At 39.4% G+C, this 19,284-nt stretch overlaps 3 protein-coding genes across 4 annotated transcripts; 1 reads left to right on the top strand and 2 right to left on the bottom strand.

Moving 5' to 3' along the window:
• Positions 1-976: 976 nt before the first annotated feature.
• LOC108596918 (hillarin) lies at positions 977-14,019 on the bottom strand. The gene is made up of 9 exons (XM_017983129.1): positions 13,951-14,019; positions 8,601-9,053; positions 6,639-6,780; positions 6,380-6,573; positions 2,380-3,374; positions 1,838-2,324; positions 1,665-1,778; positions 1,447-1,610; positions 977-1,386 (listed from the first exon to the last, which is right to left on the bottom strand). Exons 2-9 carry the CDS (start codon positions 8,787-8,789, stop codon positions 1,215-1,217), a joined length of 2,457 nt encoding a protein of 818 aa, XP_017838618.1. The 5' UTR covers positions 8,790-9,053; positions 13,951-14,019; the 3' UTR covers positions 977-1,214.
• An 877-nt stretch (positions 14,020-14,896) lies between these two features.
• Positions 14,897-16,895, top strand: LOC108597499 (DDB1- and CUL4-associated factor 11). Its single transcript, XM_017984083.2, has 7 exons — positions 14,897-15,155; positions 15,208-15,475; positions 15,538-15,684; positions 15,739-16,278; positions 16,335-16,490; positions 16,542-16,648; positions 16,711-16,895. The coding sequence occupies exons 1-7, from the start codon at positions 14,976-14,978 to the stop codon at positions 16,876-16,878; spliced, it is 1,566 nt and encodes a 521-aa protein (XP_017839572.1). The 5' UTR covers positions 14,897-14,975; the 3' UTR covers positions 16,879-16,895.
• Positions 16,896-17,236: 341 nt separating this feature from the next.
• Positions 17,237-19,123, bottom strand: LOC108597498 (PIN2/TERF1-interacting telomerase inhibitor 1). 2 transcript variants are annotated; one of them, XM_017984082.1, is made up of 3 exons: positions 19,015-19,123; positions 17,662-18,956; positions 17,413-17,519 (listed from the first exon to the last, which is right to left on the bottom strand). In XM_017984082.1, exons 1-3 carry the CDS (start codon positions 19,085-19,087, stop codon positions 17,502-17,504), a joined length of 1,386 nt encoding a protein of 461 aa, XP_017839571.1. In that variant the 5' UTR covers positions 19,088-19,123; the 3' UTR covers positions 17,413-17,501. The 2 variants fall into 2 exon arrangements, with proteins under 2 accessions (XP_017839570.1, XP_017839571.1); XM_017984081.1 differs by having other exon boundaries at positions 17,237-18,956.
• Between the last annotated feature and the right edge of the window lie 161 nt (positions 19,124-19,284).

Here is a 19,284-nt window from a genome sequence, read left to right as displayed (position 1 = left end):
AACCAAAGCTTCAGTAGCTAAAGGCAGAGCTTTACTAAAATTAAAAATCAAAGCAGCACTTGGCCAACTGAAACGCAAAGTGGCAACAACAACAACAACGCCACAGCAGCAGAAACTGACGGTTTACCTAAAGCCCTTGGAACATGCACAACGCAAGCTAACAGATGAACAGCAATTGATACTAACGAATGCAATTGTTATGGCAATTAATGCATCAAAGTTGGACAAGCTGCGTATTAGTAATATAGATATACGTGATGGCTACTTGAGCGTGGACTGCGCCAATAGACCAACAATGAATTGGCTGCTAATGCATGGAGCCAATCTGAATAACTATGAGGGACCGGAGCTAGCTACAAGCCGAGCTGACAGTGCAAGCTTAACCTACGACATACGTATGACGCTGCCATCGGCTATAGATATTTCAAATATGCAAATAAAACAAATGCTTGCCACTCAAAATGGTTACAAGACGCACAACTGGAGGCTGCAGAGCAGACTTGACTTGAGCTGCGGCGGCGTGTATTTACATTGGAACATCGATGAGTTTAGCGCACGCAGCATTGCCAAAAATAATTGTTTCATAACAAATGGCGTCATTAAAGTGCCCGTAACTGGACTAAAATCACTCACCGAAGTGGCCAAGCATGCTGATCAGTCAGCTAAAGTTTACAGCAAAGTTGAGCCACGGCCAATTAAAGTGGAAGCTATAGAGTGCATTGATTTGCTGTCCGACGATGAGAACAATAATGTGCCTACAATAATCAAAAGCGAGCCAGCCGATTGATATAGTAGCTATATATATTTGATGTACAACTGTTTAACAAGTCTGAACCAATATAACATGCATATATATGCTTGTGTGTGTATTAAAAAACAAATGTGTGTTTCATTCATAATAAATTATTAGGCATTAATAATAAGTAATAAGTACAACAGATTTGCAGAATTTGATCATTCAGGTATTACTAAGCATTTAAGAGCTAATGATTAGAATCTAGAGTATTTACATTCCATTATTGCTGCCAATTGAGCTTGATTAACATATGTTTATGTTTTTTGTTTGTTTAGCACCCTGCACTAAGAACTTGATGCATAGTTTAGTAACTGCTTACAAACTAGACTTATATTAATATTGCAAATTGTTTTGACTTTTGTTGCAAGCCAGCAACAAAAACTCGAACAACACACACAAATTGCTTGCAGCTGCAACATCAATTTCGCTTAGACGAGTTGATTAAATATTTACAGCAGTGCGTCAGCAAATGCTTCTCGCCAGACGATGAAGTTGAATTGTTATTGTTGTTATGATGATGCTGATGATGCTGCGGCGCGCCCAACTCTCGCGTGTATATATCGAGGCCATACTGACCCTCCTCGGGGAAACTGCAAGCAGCAGAAAAAATTGTTAATAAACGTACAAACTACACACATGTAAACACTTACTTAATAATGAATGTAACAATATCATCCAATGTGCTATGTGTGACATACTTGGCCAGCTTCTTCTCCTCAATGCCATTCTTATGCAGCGTGGCCATAAAATCTGTCAGCGGTCGCGACATGCGAAATTGCAAGTCCAAGCTGCGGCCAGCAAAAATCAAGGGATCCTGCAAAGCGTAACAAGTTAGACAAAGTTTGAGATTAAAAAGCTCAAGCCTTACCTGATGTGTTATGGGTATAAGTCCAAACAAACGTGTAGCCTTTGTGGGTCCCCATTCGCCGCTGGCGCAATCCGGCAGCGGCACCATCACCGTTTGCAGCTCCTCGCAGCAGATCTAAAAGCACGTTAAGCTTTAGCAATTGTTTTTAAGCAGATTTCGGCTGCTTTGGTTACCTTGAATTTGCACACCGACTTGAACTTCATGGGCTCGCCTGTTAGGTATTCCTGTGGCGTCACCGCATTGGCGAATATGTCCAACAGGAAGGCGCCAGAGCAGGGCGCATGCACTCTAAACGCCACAATATTGCCAATTACCGATTGCATGACAAAGCGTTTGAGTGAAACACCATCGTAGGACAGCTCCTCGTCGCTGTCGTAGAACTTGAGGTTATAGTGGAATATCAGGCAGCTTTGCATATCCGTGGGCATGGCAATGCGCACAGTGGCGGCGCCAGTGTCATCGGTAAACACCACCGCGCCATAGCCCTCATCAGCAAAGTGCAGTCCATAGCGAAAGAAGAGCGAACGCACAAAAGGCAAATTCTCAAATTCGCGCAGTGTAATGGGACGCTTTAGCAGCTGCCACTCCTCCTGCAGCGGATAGAACTCATAGATGAACTCACGCGGATCCGTAAGAAAGTAATGATCATCGTATTCATAGCTGTATATATAAATTATATAAATTAATTGTCTTTTTGTTTTGGTGTTGAGCTTACCGCAGACTGTCGTTCTTGCCGCGTCCTTGTTTGGGCGCCTCCTTGGCATTAACCAAATGACGTGCGCCCCAGTTGCATTGCACAAAGCGCCAAGCGCCCGCCACATAGACTGCATTCCAGCTGTTGCGAAAGCGCGAGTCCTGAAACTTTACGCCCGGCTGATATCCCGCGCTCTTGGAGTAGCCCTTGATGACCACACAGTGCAGACCCGCGTAGCTGCAGAGACGCTTGAACAGCACATGGTAGCTCTCCGTGCCGTATTTAATGCCACGCAGCAGTCCCATGGGCGTATCACCGCGCAAATCGTCATCAAAGTGCATGGCATTCAAATTCTTCACCGTAATCCAGCGGAAAATGGTGCGCGCCTTCTCTATGTCGGTGGTGCAGCGTCCCACCAGCTGACGCACCAGATCTGTAAACGTTTTCTGATCCTCCTGCGCCACTGAAATGGCAATGCGATCCACATCCTCAAACTCAATGGGATCGGTATAGATTTGAAATTTGCTAACTGCTGGCGGCGCCGGCACAGGCGCATTCAATGGATACTCAATGGGCACAGCGCCCTCGCTGAACTCATCGTCCAGAAAGATGCTCTCGCTTTGCATATACTCCGAGCGTCTGGCGCTAATGAGCTCCAACATTTCGCTAGACTGACGATCCACCAGCGCGGCCGTTTCATAGCGCTCATGCTCCAGCATTTTGCGTGTAATGCTTTCCTTCTTCTTGCTGCGCCGCAGCGTCATGTTCTTCTCCAGATCCTCCTTCTGTTGCTCATGGCGCAGCGTCAGCATGTTGGCCTCGTCGCGACTGCGACGCGATGTGGCCAGCTCCTTCTCAAACTTGTGCGTCAGTCGCTGCAGCTCACGCTCCCATTCGTCCTGGAATTCGTTTTGTATCTTGCGATCTTCCTCCTCGCGCTTGCGCGCAAACTTGCGATACAAATCGTCCTCCTCCTTGCGATGCTTCATCTCCAGATGCGCCTGCTCCTCGCGAGCCTGCAAAGTAAATTATTATTATTAGCAGAGAAAGCGCTTGAGGCTTAATAAATAATTTTTTAGCTGCCGAGCCGTTGCAGTTGCATTTTCGTTGCGGCTTTTTCGCAATGCTTGGCTTGTTAACTTGGCTAATTATAATGCCACGCTTCAGCTGCAGCGCTGCGCAAAATATCTGACATTAGCCGCTGCCACATGCTGCAGTCCACCAACCCAACCCACACCCACCCCAACTAGCCAACCAACCAGCATTGTGGTCACGCATTGCGTGCGCCCCTCGATAACTGCAAACCCAACTAACAATTTACGACTATGCGAAATTTATGGCAAATCTATAGAAATTTCACCAAAGCTTTTAAACAAATTGCATTAAAGCTTAGCATATATAAATATGAAGATAACATTAAAATTGTTTGAAATTTTGCAAGCTATTGTAAGCTACTCTAAGATTTATGCATAAAACACACGTGCAACACATTTAAAAAATAAAGCACATATTGCTAAAAATTACTTTGCGTATTTAAAAATATAAATAAGCTGCCAGACAAAACAAAAACGCAAATTAGCATTAAAATTGTTTTAAATTTTGCAAACTATGCTATTGTTATATATAAAGATTTATGCGCTTTTAAAGTCAAATAAAATTACTAATAAATTATTTTAAAAAGTAACTTCATAGTGTGAAAGTTAAATTGATTTTAACATAAGATTATAAGCTTTAAAAATATAAATAAATTGTCAAGTTTTACAAACTAAAGCAAGCAAATAAATCTTAAACAAATTGCAACAAACTAATTAAGTTATGTCAGTGCACATGTCATTTTAAGTTATTTATTTATGTTGCCATAAAAACAAAATTTCAATTAGTTAGTTGTCATAATAATGGAGCAGCTTGTTGCATGTTGCATTTGCTACACAACTGAATTGTTTGTGGCAAATAGTGCGCTATTAAATCAAATTGGCTATGGTCTGAGCTTAATTAACGCTTCCGCATGCGAATTTCGTAGCGTTTAGCGTTAACAGAGAGAGCGAGAGCAATGCTTATAAACATAAATAATAACAATATGCAATTAAAACCGAAATTCAATGTCAAGTTCAAAACAATAACTATAAAAACAATAATAATAAAAAAAAAGTGTAATAAGCAGCAGTAGCCAACAACAAAAAAACAACTAAATGGTTCATAGCCCCGTTGACAATGGACAAAGCCAGCTGCGAGTTGCGTGAGCGTCGCAAAAAAAAAAATATATTGAGAGCAACAAACAGTTATGACGCCCACAGTGACAAAAAAAAAAACTTTAATACTAGCAGCAGCAGTCAAGCCAAAAAAATAACAAAAATGAAAACGAAAGCCCAAATGCGTTCAAATTAATTATTGCATAAGCTGTGTGCAAACCAATAAATAAAAAAAAAAAGCAGTAGAGCAGCTATAAATTGACAAAAATGCGCAAAAGCTAAAAAAAAGCATGAGGAAGTGTTTGCTAAGCTCAATTACAGCAATAACAACAAAGCGAGTGTGTGTGCGAGTGCGTGCATTACATAAGGGCTGAGAGCGAGAGCGCTAAAGAGCGCGCGCGCTTGCGCTCTCTCGCTCTCAGCTGCTGTCAGCTGTGCCACGTTGACAATTAACGATAACGATAACGATTTGTATGATGATGAAGTTGGCAGCCAAAGTGCGTTACTTTCACTCAGTGATGCGCATAATTTAGATTTAGCAAGCAGCGCAGCAGCAACGAAGCTGACGCGACGCTGACGTCAATGCTTGGCAGCAGCCGGAAAAACAGCAGGTGACAGCTGCACACACAGTTATAGTTAGACATATATGGGAAACTATGCTGCCGGCATACACTGTCGTACCAAAATATTGTGCCAGCCTCTGTATGCACTTAAGTGTGTGTGGGTGTGTCAGTCAGCCGTTTGTCTGTCTGTGTGTGTGTGTGTGCGTGTTAAACATGCAAAATTTTTAATGACTGCATGCATGCAATTTTTTACATATTTTCTATTAGACGACAGCGCATGCGTTTTTTTTGTTTTTTTTTTTTTTGTGGTTTTTGCGGTGTGGCAACAACAAAGCCATCAAACACCTGTTCGAAATTTGTTAAATTGAGCGTTGCAATAATAGTATGTGCCTGCTGCTGCTGCTGCAGTTTTGTATTTGATGTTGTTGTTGTTGCTGATCAGTCGCGTGTGGCATTCTCGAAAGTGAAAGAAACAGCGTGGTACATGTGTATGTCCAAACTCAAACTAGCAAATCACACTAACACACACACACACACACACACAGAGAGTGAGACTAGCGCAAAAAACTTGTGCGATTTTAGTTGTTTTTTTATTGAAATCGCTTTTCTTTACGTAAAAATGCGATTATAATGCTTTCACCATCATGCAGATTTGCCAGATTTGCAAGTCATGCAGCAAAGCTAAAGCCAAAGCAGATCAGCTGCACTAATAAATGCAGCACATGGCCATAAATTTGAAAGACTTTAAGCTGCAGCTTGATGTCTTTGAAAATAAAATCTTTATAGCCTCCAAACTTATTAACGTATTTAGCACATTTATTTGTGTGGCAATTTTTGTGTGTGTGTGTGTGTGTGTGTAGTGTAAATAGCACACTAGCCTACATAAGCATAAGTTTTAGTCTAACATTGCATTCATTAAAATGCGGCTACAACGCCACTCGCTGCTCAACTTGAAGCGGACATAACAAGCTTAAGATAGCAATGTAAGTTGAAGTTGTAGTCGGAGACGCAGAGACTGACGAAGCATTGCACAACCGTTTGTTTATAAGCCATGTCTGTGTGTGTGTGTGTCCGCTATAAATGACTGAAACAATGATTACCAAGAGCTCGCAGCAGCAGCAGCAGCAAACGGTCAGTTAAATTTCATTAGATGTTCTGCACTAAATAATTTCTTAATTTGCGGCCACTTGGCAGCCAGTTAGAAGTACTACATGCAACTAACTAACTACATATAGCAGTTAATTATATATATATATTGTTTGCTCTTACCAGATAGAAATCAATTGGCTTCTCGCGTGCTTTGTTGTAGGCCTTTTGTATCTCTGTTTGCTTGAGCGCATGCGCAATATGCAAAGCACTCGCATCGAAGCGTCCATATTTGTAATCGGAGTCGTTTTGGGATGGCGAGCTCACCTCACGTCCTCCATAGCCATTGGGCGTTGATTGGCGCGAGCCCAGGCCACCTGCCAATCAATTGTTATTTGTTATTATTTGTTCATCCACGATTAGCTGCATCCGTTTTACTTACCATCGACTTCAGTGCGTATGCCGCGTATTTGCTCGTTCACAAATTTGTTGGTGCGCGGCGCATTCAAGGCCTGCCGTATGCCCACAGACGTCTGATCGAGATGCCCGGGTCCGCTCTTTGGTACATGTGAACTGCAATAGACCTGCAAAGCAAACAAAACACGCTTAGATTACAACACAGCTTGACCACAGTTACAATCGAGAGAGAGATAGAAAAAAAATACAAAAACAAGTAAAGAAATTGTAGCAAGTAAAAAGGCATTTAAAAGCGATTATCATGATGAAACTGCGTTTGTAATAAGGTGCGCTTGCAATTAGCCCAGAGCACAGTGCCCAGTGCTCAGAGATTTTTATAGCAATTGCTGAGATAAAAAAACCTTTATTAGACCGATTGTTTTGCAAGCGTGCGCAAGCGTTAAATAACTTTCGGTTAAGCCAAGAGTTGCAGCAAAATATTTTGAAATACGAAATTAAAGATATGCGTACTAATTGCATGAAATTATATTTAATTTGTATAAGTTTTCATAGCTTATATTAAAAGCAAAAAGAATAAAGTCTATGTTATTTGAATTTTAGACTTTGTTGAGCTTTAGCATAAAAAACAAAACAAATTTTTGTTAAATAACAATTTCTGATAAGCTCTAACTCAGCCAAATGACATCCGATTTTAATGTTTTATGCCTTGTTAGACTCATGAGCTACATATAAACAAAACTGCATTCAAATTTGGTAGTTTTAATATTTTCGATATTTTGGCAAATATCGTGATGTAACCCCTTTAAATTTTTGCCAAAAATGTTGCCGTCTTCATTTTTTAACACTTTCTAACTTTGAGAAGCTATATCTCAGCCAAATGATTTGAACTGAGTTGTAAGATTTTCGATATTTTGGCAAAAACGTGATGTTTCGCCTTACATTTTGCCAAAAATGATGCCGTCTTCATTTCATATCTTTTTCTAATTTTGAGAAGCTATAACTCAGCTAAAAAAAATCGTACTAGAGTAATTTTTGGCTTAATAAACTCATGGGATTGTAAATAAACATTTGCCGTTGTGTTTGATTAATAAACAAAATTGTTATGACAAAGTTATGGCAATAAATCGAATGTTACAGAGCTAGTTTTTGCTTAAATTTCAAAAAATGCCAAAAATTTTAAAGTTTTAAAACTCAAAATGTAATGATGCAACTTTGTTTTAATTCTGAATACAAGAATTAAACTGCATAATGTTAAAGAATCGGATAAGCATTAACCAAGTTATGTTAATAATGCACAACTACGGTCTATTAAAGTAAATAAGCATTGAAAAGAAGAAATTAAAATTAAAATTGAATTTATAAATGCCAAATTTAATTTGTATTTGCTTGTAATGCATATGCTGTGATATTATTATTATTATAAATTGATTTAGATGAATTTCTAATTGTATTGACAATATAAATCAATTAGCTTTGAATATCGTAAACTGACTTGTAATGTTAGCAGCGCTGACACCCAAGACGTGAGTAAAATTTACAATTTATTGTTAGTTACGGAACTGAGCTGAGCTGTGAGCTGTGACAAAACATGTTAAATTCTATTTAGAGTATGCATAAAGTTTCATAAGCTATGCGCATTAGGCAAACAGCAAACAACGAAACTTCAATCGAGTGATTGAAGCTGCAGCCTACACGCAGCAGGTGGCCTGGCCGCCTTTATGGCTAAAGTCGTATATCTAAAGCGTTAGATATGCACATGTGTGTGTGTGTGTGTAAAGTGTGACAGACCGCAGCAGTGACACACATTGGCTAAGTGCAGTAACAAAGTTATTTATTATTATGCATAGATATATGTTTATGCGCATATTCGCATGCAAAAGGCAACGTCGCGTTTCGTGCTTCGTGGCGGCGGCAGCTGTGCAAATATTATTATTATTATGTGCCAAGTGGCACGTTTGTCGCCTAAGTCTTTCGTTTGGTGGCTCACCTCTTTGTCGTCCTGCTTGTGTTGATTGTTGAAATATGTTTTGAGCGTCAACTTGGTGCCGCAGTGAACGCACTTGAAGCAACCGGAATGAAAGAATGTGAAATCCTTGAGTGGCCCCACACGGTCCACCTGATAGACGGTGTCGCCGCAGCGCAGGCAAGTGGACTCGTAGAAATTTGGCCGATACATTGTGCTGTTGGCAGCTGGTAGCTATAGACTGGTTGCCGTTGCCGTTGTTGTTACTTTTACTGATTTCCGGTTATTTTTACTTTTCTGACAAAAATTTCACTTGCAATTTATATTCTGTGTACGAATTTGTTGACTGTTGCTGTTTTTACGGCTGCAGCACGTTTATCGAGTTCTGCTCTCGTGCTTTGATTTGTCGTCCGACACTTGCGTATAAATTTATTGACCAGCCAAAGTGTGCGCCATGTTCCACAGCGCGGCCAGAAGCTGCAACGAGTAACAGAGAAAAACTAAATCAATATATAAAATTTAAATTATTTGTTATATTTAGTATAAAGCAGCGTGGGGGCATACGAATTAACTTTTAGCAGCTACAACTAAAATTGGGCATAGCTGTAGCCACAACCAAAACGGGCCGCAGCCCAAAGCTAAAGCTAAAGTCAAAGTCAAAGCCACAGTCAAAGTTGCTTCATTCATGTTTAGATTTTTATTTGTGCAGGCGGTTGAAAACTTTCATTTTTTTTTTTTTTCATTGGGAAGCTGTGCGGCTGTAAAAACATAATTAATGAATTTTAATCAAGTGGACAGAGACCGCAGAGAGTCGTAAATGGACAGCGTGTGGCGTCAGCGTTTTGATTGAAGGGTTTGCAAAGATGACAAAAGTTGGTGCTGGTTCGTTCGTTCGTTGCTTGTCATTGCCATTGACCTCGCCGCCGCAACAACTTGCCACAAACGTGCAACAATTGAACTTGTTGCCGTCGTGCAACTGCAACAAATGCCAAAGCAAGCGAGCGAGCGCTAAAGGCAATTGGCAGCGTGGCTGACACCAGCTGGCAAAGAAGGCCGTCGCCATTGTGTGTCTATGTGTGTGTGTGTGTATTTTATATAGTTTTCCATTTGATTAATTGTTGCGATTGTTGTTGTTGTCGCTTTTCCACAATTAAAAGGCGCATAAAAAAGCAGCAAGTGCATGTAATATTAATTGATTGTTGTTGTTGTTGTTGCAACAATTGCAATTGCAGTTGTGGCCAAAATTAAAACAAATGCAGCTACAGGCTTTGCAGCTTTGCTTTCTTTTTAAGTTTAATGAACGTTACACTACAGACTGGGGGGGAGAGCGTGTGGGGGCTGTTACCATTGCTGTCTTTTTGATTGCCGCATCGGCATTTGAAGGTTGCTGGCCGACGACGCTGCATGCAACACTTGCATGTTAAATGCAAACCAATGCTGCAACATTGCTGCAACGAACGTTTTGTAACACCAAATTATTTTGATTGGCTGTAAATTATGCACAAAGTTCCGCTTTGAGGTTTTAGCCAAGTTTCCAACAACAACAACGCTATGATTTGCATTATGGCTTATCATTGCTGCTTGCCTCTCCATTTACTTTTGCCTCAAATTACTGCATTAACTAAAGTGTTCGCATTTTACTGCAGCAGCGCGATATAAAGTCAATCAGCCAGACTTGTGGTGGTCGTAAAGAAAATTATAAAAATTATAAGTTGCTTTCATGTAAAGTGCGCAAGAAATTCAATCGCTGATAAATTCGAATTACAACAACAACAAGTCGGAAGGAAATTGCATTTAAATTGGTTTATTAAATTTGGAAAACTAAGTTTTTTTAATTTCAATAATTTATTTATGTGTATTGTATAGTGATTTTATTGTAGAAAGCTTGTTAAAAATGTTTTTTAATAAATTAAAATGAAGACAAGAGCTCAAATTTAAATTATGTAATCGATATAAAGATATGAATCAGAAATAAATTATGTTTTAAGCTTAACGACAGCTTTATTGATTTCTTATATAAAAACAAAGCGCCCACCATGTCTAAACTATTTGTATACATTTATGCTCATAAAAAACTAAAACGTTTGCTAATAAGCTAATAAAAGTTCTTGAGCTACGTTAAGCGAAAATCTTGCACTAAACAAATATTGCCATTTAGAGTGTTTTTTTCGATTTTTGGGAACGCATTCCAATCAGCACAGTTCACTGTCAATGGACTGTCCATAAACCCAGCTAAGTAAATTATTTTCTGACGCCGCCTAAGCGTCACCCACACACAATCGATGGAGCCCAAGCCATTTATACATAGATTTATACTACAAGACTCGACTCGACTCTGCGCCCACATTACAACAACGTGGTAAAAGCAAAGATTATGTGTATGATGCGATCACAATCGCAATTGGAGTGATTGAATAGTTTCAATTAGACGCTGCTTTTGACATAATTAGCGTGTAATGATAATTGTAATGACATGCATGACAAAGACTTGGACATGTTGTTAAATTATTAACAATTGTCTTGGGGGGCGTGCATTGACAAAACGCCTCATGAGGCGCTTACATCACGCTCACGCCAAGATCAACCAACTGTGACTAAGATGCGCTCTAGCCAAACCAGACATACTACCATTATATATATAGGGAATTTTATATGCTACGCTGGCGTAGAATTTCGCACATGCCAAGCATAAAACATGTCTCATGTATCAAACACACACACACACAAGCAAAGCACACGTACGTGTATTTTCCATTTGAATGCATTTGTTTATGGCGCTCTCGTTTGTTTATAAATGCCTGGCAACAAATTACAAGGGCACTTGGCCATTCATTCATTCATCATGTTTTCTCAGATGCTGCTACTTGCTACAGCTAAACAAATACTAAATATACGTGCTTGGATCGTTTGTAAAAAAAAGCACTTCACACGTTTTGTAATGCAAACAAGTTTGTGTAGCTCATTAGAATATTAATGAAATGAGTGTAAGCGGAAATTAAAGCCAAAATGACTTGAAATACGCTAAGCAATTTTATAAGACTAATAGTTCAAAACTTTGTTGTTGCATTGCAACATAAGCGACATATATTTATAAGCATTTTTTAATTTTTAATTGTCTAATTTTGTTGTCTAGTGTATGCTTTTAGTCAGCGTTTGCTTTGCTAGAGCAAACTTGTTAATTACTGTTCATTATTCAAACAAATGTATATATTCTTTGCTAATGTATATTCAATGTTTACGTTTCTGTTTTTATTTTTGCCGACCTAGAAACATGCTAGACAATGGGCGCAAAATGAATTTAATTTGTACAAGTCGCAGACGATTTCTAGTCAAAGCTGTGGCTGTTTATTGTTTATGCACATAAAGAAAAACGAAAGTCGAAACATTTAAATAGATTAATAATATAAAAAGCAAGACATTTGCATAAAGAGCATTAAGTTTTTATCAATTTGGTGGCAAGTTTGTTGCCTAAGTCTTTTGTTTGGCGCCACACACATACCATACAGTATTTCAAAATTTCAAACAAAGCGTTGACAATGACAATCAGCACTAACAGTAAAAGATGCCAATGCAGCTACAACAATAACAACAACAACAATAATAATATTAACAACAACAAAGTGTATACATGCAGCTTAATGAGACTGTGTTCGCATAATTGACACTGCTAATCACACAGCGTGCGTGAAAGAGCGAGAGGGGGTAGGGAAATTAACAATAAAAAGCACAACATGCTTATATCTCTGCGTATAACTGGTTTGCAGCTATTAATAATGAAACAATCATAGTTATTTAAACAAAATGCAAATGATTGCGTCACTTTCAAACGCTGCACACACAAGATAAAAATTTATATGTAAATAAACGAAAAAAACACACACTGAACGAGCTTTGCAAGGCTTACGAAACAATATGAATAGCATTAGGGTTTGAAATGACTCTCAAATGATTGAAATCTCTTTTTGTTGTTGTTGTGTTTGTGAAAATGAAATGCGCAAATATGAATATGGAAAGTGGGCGCCGCAGCAACTAACGTTAATAGCTAAAACAAATGCCAAAAACTTAAAAATAATACTTCTAAGTACTTTTCACTTGTGTTAATTGCAAGTGTGCCAAATTCACACAAGCTGCTAATTGTTAACGAACTCTAAGCCACAAACAAAGCTTGGCATTCAAAGCTGGCGAGAGAACTGTCAAAATTGGCCCCTAAAAGTAAATTACAAGCATATGAATATGAGTTGAACTTTTTTTTTTTTTATTAGCAACGAAACAAACAAAGGCTGCACACACACAAACACACACATGCATAGAAAATATGTGTGTGTGCAGCAACTATGAGAGCAGGTGCCCAACAAATGACACTTCTCTCCCTTTTGCTATTCATCAGTTAGGCGCTCGCTAGCTCACTTGCTCTCTCTTTTTCTCTCGCTCGCTCTCTTGCTGTCTGTGCATAGCTTGCAATCTTTCACTTTTTTCGTGTCTGCATTGCTGCGCTCCAGTTTTTTGTAAATTATTTCTAGTCGTTGTTTTTTTTTGTTTTGTTTTCATGATTATAATTATTTCGCCTTGATTATACACACGCGATATACTCAGAGACTGCAGCAGCAGCAGCAGCAACTGGAAAGTTGTTTTTAGTACTAGTTGCATGCACTTTTTGGGCCCTTTTTGCTAGTATGTTCTCCCAGCCTCCCAACAATTTGACACACTTTAACTGTTTTATTTTCCTCTGCGTTTTCAATTGTACTTTTGTTATTCTTGCCCGTTGCGCTTGCGCTTTTTTCTTTTTTTTCGGTTTATTTTGTTTTCTACGTAGTTAAACAACTTTCTTCTCGTGCGTTTGTTCGAGGGGCGCGCGTTGTGCAAAAGTATTTATGATAAATTTCACACACACTAAAGCACACACATGTAGACAGCATAAGCATAAGCTGGTATAGCTACAAAACTCGCCACTAAAGACACAAACATACATACGCACATACAGTTCAGTGATCACACACACACACACACATAAAGTTTGGCTTTTTACACAAAGCAAATTCTTCTGGTTTTATTACATTTTTGGCATTTTTCTCATATTTTTAGTTTCGTTGTGTGTAAGCAATAACTAAGAACCAATACCAATGCGCACCTTTAACGGAATGTAACAAAATTCATTACCAAACACACACACACATACGTTTTTATATATATGTACACACACACAGGTGAAAAATAAACCGAACAACAATTCACAGACGGAGTTTCAAGCGCGCAAATTGGCTATTTACATGTTTTCTTATTGGATACAGTCGTAAACCTTTCCAATTGGCATTAACAACACGCGCAGTTTCATAATATAGGTAAGCACTAACTTATTTTTAAAAATAAATATTACTTTTTGTGCTAAATAACTCTTGTTGATATGTTTTTCACCGTCGCGCGTCTGGTCTCGTCGACAACAAAGTTCCGTTTAAAAAATACGAGATCGTCGGTCGCGGTAAACTGTTACTTGTGTTACAGGTAAATGTTGCCACTTTAGCCTATTTGTGGCTAGATCTAGCTGTTTTTTTAATCGGCCTAGCCGTTGAAAATGCTTATCGCCAAAAAAGTAGCTTCTTAATTAATCTAATTTTATCCTTATTGAAAAAATAAATACTGATTTAATAAATTTGTATTTGATTTATAATTGACCTGCTTGCATAGTTAGCAAGCAACTTACCCAAAGTAGCCAAAGCCTGTGCATTTTATGCTTTTGCATTAATTGATATTTTGGGTGCTCCATTTTGCATAGATACCAATGACATTCCTTGATTTTGGGGAAAGCCATGTTGCACTATATTAGATTTTTATTAGTGTACCAGAAACGTGTTTATTTAATTATTTTTATAAAATGTACAAATACGCAGCCGTACGCGGCGAGAAATAATGTGTAATGTAATCGACAAGCCTCCACTTATTAGCGATAAAATACTTACTATTGTAAAAGTACGTTATTGCATTAAATTTGAAAAGCTAATAAATAAATGAAAAGAGTAAAACACTATTAAATAGTGCTGCAAATTTATATATTTTCCTGGGAATGGGAATGATGCAAATATTTTTTACTTATAACTATTTTAAATTTTTTGATTTATTGTGTATTTTTATAGGTGCAAGCAGTGCATAAGCAAACATGCAATATGTGCAAGCGAGATGTAAATAATATCTTAAAGGTATTTATTCCAACCCCGTGACTCGGTAACAAGTGCGTATTACTTCACTTAGCTTAACAGGGGCATAACAGTTGTTTTTGTTCGTCTGCTCGCTGTTAAGCTGAGTAAACTGAGCATAAAATGTTCAATGTTATGGTGCTGTTACAGAGAAAAAAAATGTTATTTGTTTACGTTACGTTTAGTTCTATTAAACAAATGCAGCAATAGCATGGGAAATTCTATAGCTTATTTAAGCGGTGATGATGATATTCTTGAAGTACCCGATGTATATGGCTACAATGTCATCGATTTCACTGTGAATGAAATGGATTTGCAGGTGCATCCACAAGATTATCATCGAAACAATTTGCCTGTGATTCGTGGGAAACCCAACCTGAATAGATTTCAAGTAAGCACGAAATACAAGCACTTAAACTGCATTTATAATTGACTCCTTGCAGAATACAGAGATGTATAAGCAGATAATGTCACGTTGCACCTTGGATTGGAAGCCAACAGAACGTCGCTGGAATTTAATGCAGGCGCTGCAGAAGCGAGAAAATGGTCTGGCCGCACCTAGCACTGACTCCTTCTCATGCAGTCAACAGCGTTACTTTGCCAATATGTATATACCAAATCAAAAGTCTACGCGTATCTTGTCGTTAGATGCCAAGGTTTTTGTGACCAAGTTCAACAAAAGTGGCGACAAGCTTATAACAGCGTGCCAAGGTGAAACTCTAAACCCCCCACCACTTCACTTTCTGTTTTGTTAATGCGCAGTTTTCTTGCAGATGGCTTCGTGCGCATCTACGATGGGTCGAAGGGCACATATCATCTGCTAAATCGAATACATGCACGTGATGTACAGTGGTGCATCACGGATGCAGACTTTAGTCCTGATGGCCAGCATTTTGCATACTCCACATGGTCGCGCTCATGTAAGTCAGCTGCTGATCAAAAAACATATTTAATACAACTAATGTTTCTTACAGTCTTTGTCATGCCATTGGACAGCCACGATGGCGATTGTCAGTGGATTGTGCATGAGACGTCCAACAACCGTGTGGCGGTGTTCTCCTTGCGCTATTCGCCTACAGGTGATAAGATTATTGGCGGCAGCAGCAATGCCACTGTCATTGTGGGCGATGTACGGACACGAGCCACGCAAATGTTACGCACACATCGCACGCCTAATATAGATGTGAATGCAGTTAGTTATGTTTCGGATAACGACCCAAATTTAATAATCGCTGGCTGTGATGATGGCCTGCTTAAGGTTTATGATCTTCGCACTGCCTTTCGCGGACGCACAGTGGCCAAGTCGGTCATACAATTCGTTGGTCACTACGATGGCATTACATATATTGATTCACGCAATGATGGCTGTCATGTGCTGACCAATTCCAAGGACCAAAGCATTAAAATCTGGGATTTGCGCCAACCAAGCAATACGCGTAATCGCAACGCTATACGCCAGCATCAAAGCACCATGAACCGCTGGGACTATCGCTGGGATCGTGTGCCCCGACAATGTAATCTCAATTTATAGTCTATATTTTTATGTGTCTAACCAGCTGTTGCTTTATAGTTTACAATCCACACAGAGCATTGGAAGGCGACAGCAGTATTATGACTTACCGCGGACATCGCGTTACCAAAACATTGTTACGCGCCAAATTCTCGCCGCTGGAGCAGACAGGGCAGCGTTTTATTTACACGGGCTGCGGCACTGGACGTATTATAAGTAGGTATAATTAGTCATTGCCTTGCATTAGTATAACTCTTTGTTTTGCAGTCTATGACGTGCTGACGGGACACATACGTGAGGCTATTGAGGGACATAAAACTGTCGTACGCGATCTGGACTGGCATCCAGTGCGCTCAGAAATTATATCTAGTTCGGTAAGCCTATAGTCGGCAAGCTTTGTTGTGTTGCTAATTGTACTTATACCTATCTCTTGCAGTGGGACACTCATGTGCATTTGAACAGCTACAAGCGCAACACCGCCATACAGCCGACGTGCAGACGTCGCCGCAGTTCTGTAGGGCGAGATAACAGACCACTGCGTCGCTCTCGTCGCATTGCCAATCGGGCTTGCGGCGGTGCGAATCGCACTAGTAGACCGTACTAGATTTAAGCAATACCTGATGCCTGTGGTATACCCATTGATATTGCAATGATCTATTTTATTAGCTTAAGGAAATATTATATTCAGGTCTAGGCTATGATGAAACAAAATTAAGATATATTAAGTTAAAGCTTTAAACACCAAAAAGATAAAAATGCAAACAAACAAATTCTCCATGTTGGCTCTTTTGAACCAGACTGATGACAGCTCGACGTTAAATATGCATCTATCCCCCCGACACATCACAATCATAGAATTAACCACAAGTCTCGTGTTTGGTTTGCTCATTAAATGAATTGGTATTTTTTATTATTGTTAATTGTTATGTATTAAAATGTAGGCTTAGTACAAAACTATTATAAAACTTTGCGTTGGAAACATTGGCTAAACACATGAGAATACTCTTCGTCGCTTTAGGGATCTAAGTGCGGTTGGAGTAACAAATTTGCTGTGTTTCATTTTCTTCAGGCACTGCGGCTGTATGCGATATTTGCTAACTTTATTACTCCACAAGTCCATTATACGCGTTGCATCGTTTTTTGTCTCCACAATGTCAAGTTTTACGTTCTCATCAATGCCATAGCCGAGTATCTTGGGCAAGGTGGACTGCTCAAAGGCATTCATATTTACATTGTGGAATTTTTCTGCGCAAAATGAAGAGATTGTATACAAATCACATAAGTTACGCTTTTCAATTAGCTGCTCCAGTGATAAGAACTGTGCTGCAGCCTCTTCATCTGTCGATGCATCGCTATTATCGCCGGAGCAGGAAACATTTTCACTTACTTCGGTTTCTTTTTTTGACTTTTTCTTCGATTTTTTTGGTGAATCTGCTGGCAGTGATTCGGTGTGATGCTCTGGTTGTGGCTCCTCAACAGTTGACTTATTTTTCGACTTTTTCTTTTTTTTAACTTGCATATCTTCTGTTTCTGCAGGAACTTGCTCAGTCTCTAGCTGCATTGGTTCTTCAGCAGCTTTGCTTTTAGATTTCTTCTTTTTCTTAACTTCAACATCTTGTGTTGCCTCTGGCAGTTCTGGCGTAGGCAGTGGCTCCTCAGCTTCAGCTGCTTTGTTCTTTTTGTGTTTCTTGCGCTTTGGTGGATTTTCATCCTCCACTTGCTCCAGTGCCGCTTCCTCCAGCTTTGTGCTCTCTTCTTCGGTTGCACGCTTAGACTTCTTTTTCTTCTCCTTCTTGGCAGTAGTTTCTTCTATTGGCTCCGTTTCCAACATAACATCTTCCTGCTGCTTACTCTTCTTGTTCTTCTTCTTTTTGACTGGTTCGTCCACATTATTATCATCAGTTGACTGCGTTTGCGTCTCTACAGCTTCACCATTTTGCTCAGCTATCTCCAGCTCTTTATCTTTCCTTTTCTTCTTCTTTTTTACTGGCTCCTTGTTCTCATCTGCCGCCATTGTTTCTACTGCAGGATTATCCTCATTTAACAACGGCTTTGTCCCAACAGTACCATTTTTAAGCCTGTTTTTCATAGCCTCCATTTTTTGCTTAAAATAATCCTGCACAGAGAGTCCTGTTTGCAGAGTTTGCACGCCAGCAAAGTTTGGGTTCACTTCCTTCTCTTCCTCTGGCTCTTGTACCACTTGCACTGGCGCTTCGGTAGCTTCTGTAGCTTTCTTACCAAATATATTGGCCAAATCCTTTTCACTGTAGCGCGACAAGTCCTTGCCACGCGTAAACTTTTTGTAGTGCACACGCGCTTTACTACTCTTGGAACTTTCTTCCAAAGATACTCCACTGATCTTTTCCTTCAGCGTTTTGGGAGTATCTTCTGCTTTAGGTGCTGCCTTAAATCCAAAGCCCATGGGACGTGATTCCTCTTCGGATGCGGAAGCATTACCATTGTCTTTCTCCACTTCGCCACCATTTAACGACTTTAACAATCCATTAAAGCCCTCCTCATGCACTGTCCATTGATCATCACGCGTTTCGTAGCCCAATCCTTCAGCATCATTCTTAAAACGCACGCGCACAAAATCCTTAGAGCCATCCTCATTGGCGCCTAATCCTTTGCCTTTAGACCAACCCATTTTCTCAAGCATTTTAGTACCGAAACGTGTATCATCTGTACAAAATATATATAAAACGTATAAGCGTCCAAAATTTGTTTTGATTTTATTTACCTTCATACAGCGCTTTTCCACGAGGATTTAAGTTGTAACGCTTGCGGCGACGCGGCTCTGCTAGCATAGCCATTGCTTGCAATTATTTATTATGTTTAATTAAATATTAAAATAATTTAAAACGCTGCGAAATAAACTCAACACGTGTAGAAACGCAGAAAATGAAAGACGATGCAAAACAGCTGAGCGCCAAGACAACCCTGTTTTTGCTTAGAATGTGACGTGTGTGGGAAACTTGTAAATATTTGTTAGACAAGTATTTGCTGCATT

The sequence above is a fragment of the Drosophila busckii genome, chromosome 2R, assembly GCF_011750605.1.
Source record: "Drosophila busckii strain San Diego stock center, stock number 13000-0081.31 chromosome 2R, ASM1175060v1, whole genome shotgun sequence".
In the NCBI taxonomy this organism is placed as follows: Eukaryota; Metazoa; Arthropoda; class Insecta; order Diptera; family Drosophilidae; genus Drosophila; species Drosophila busckii.
Note: the sequence above shows the minus strand (reverse complement) of the source record. Positions and strands in the feature narration are given on the sequence as shown.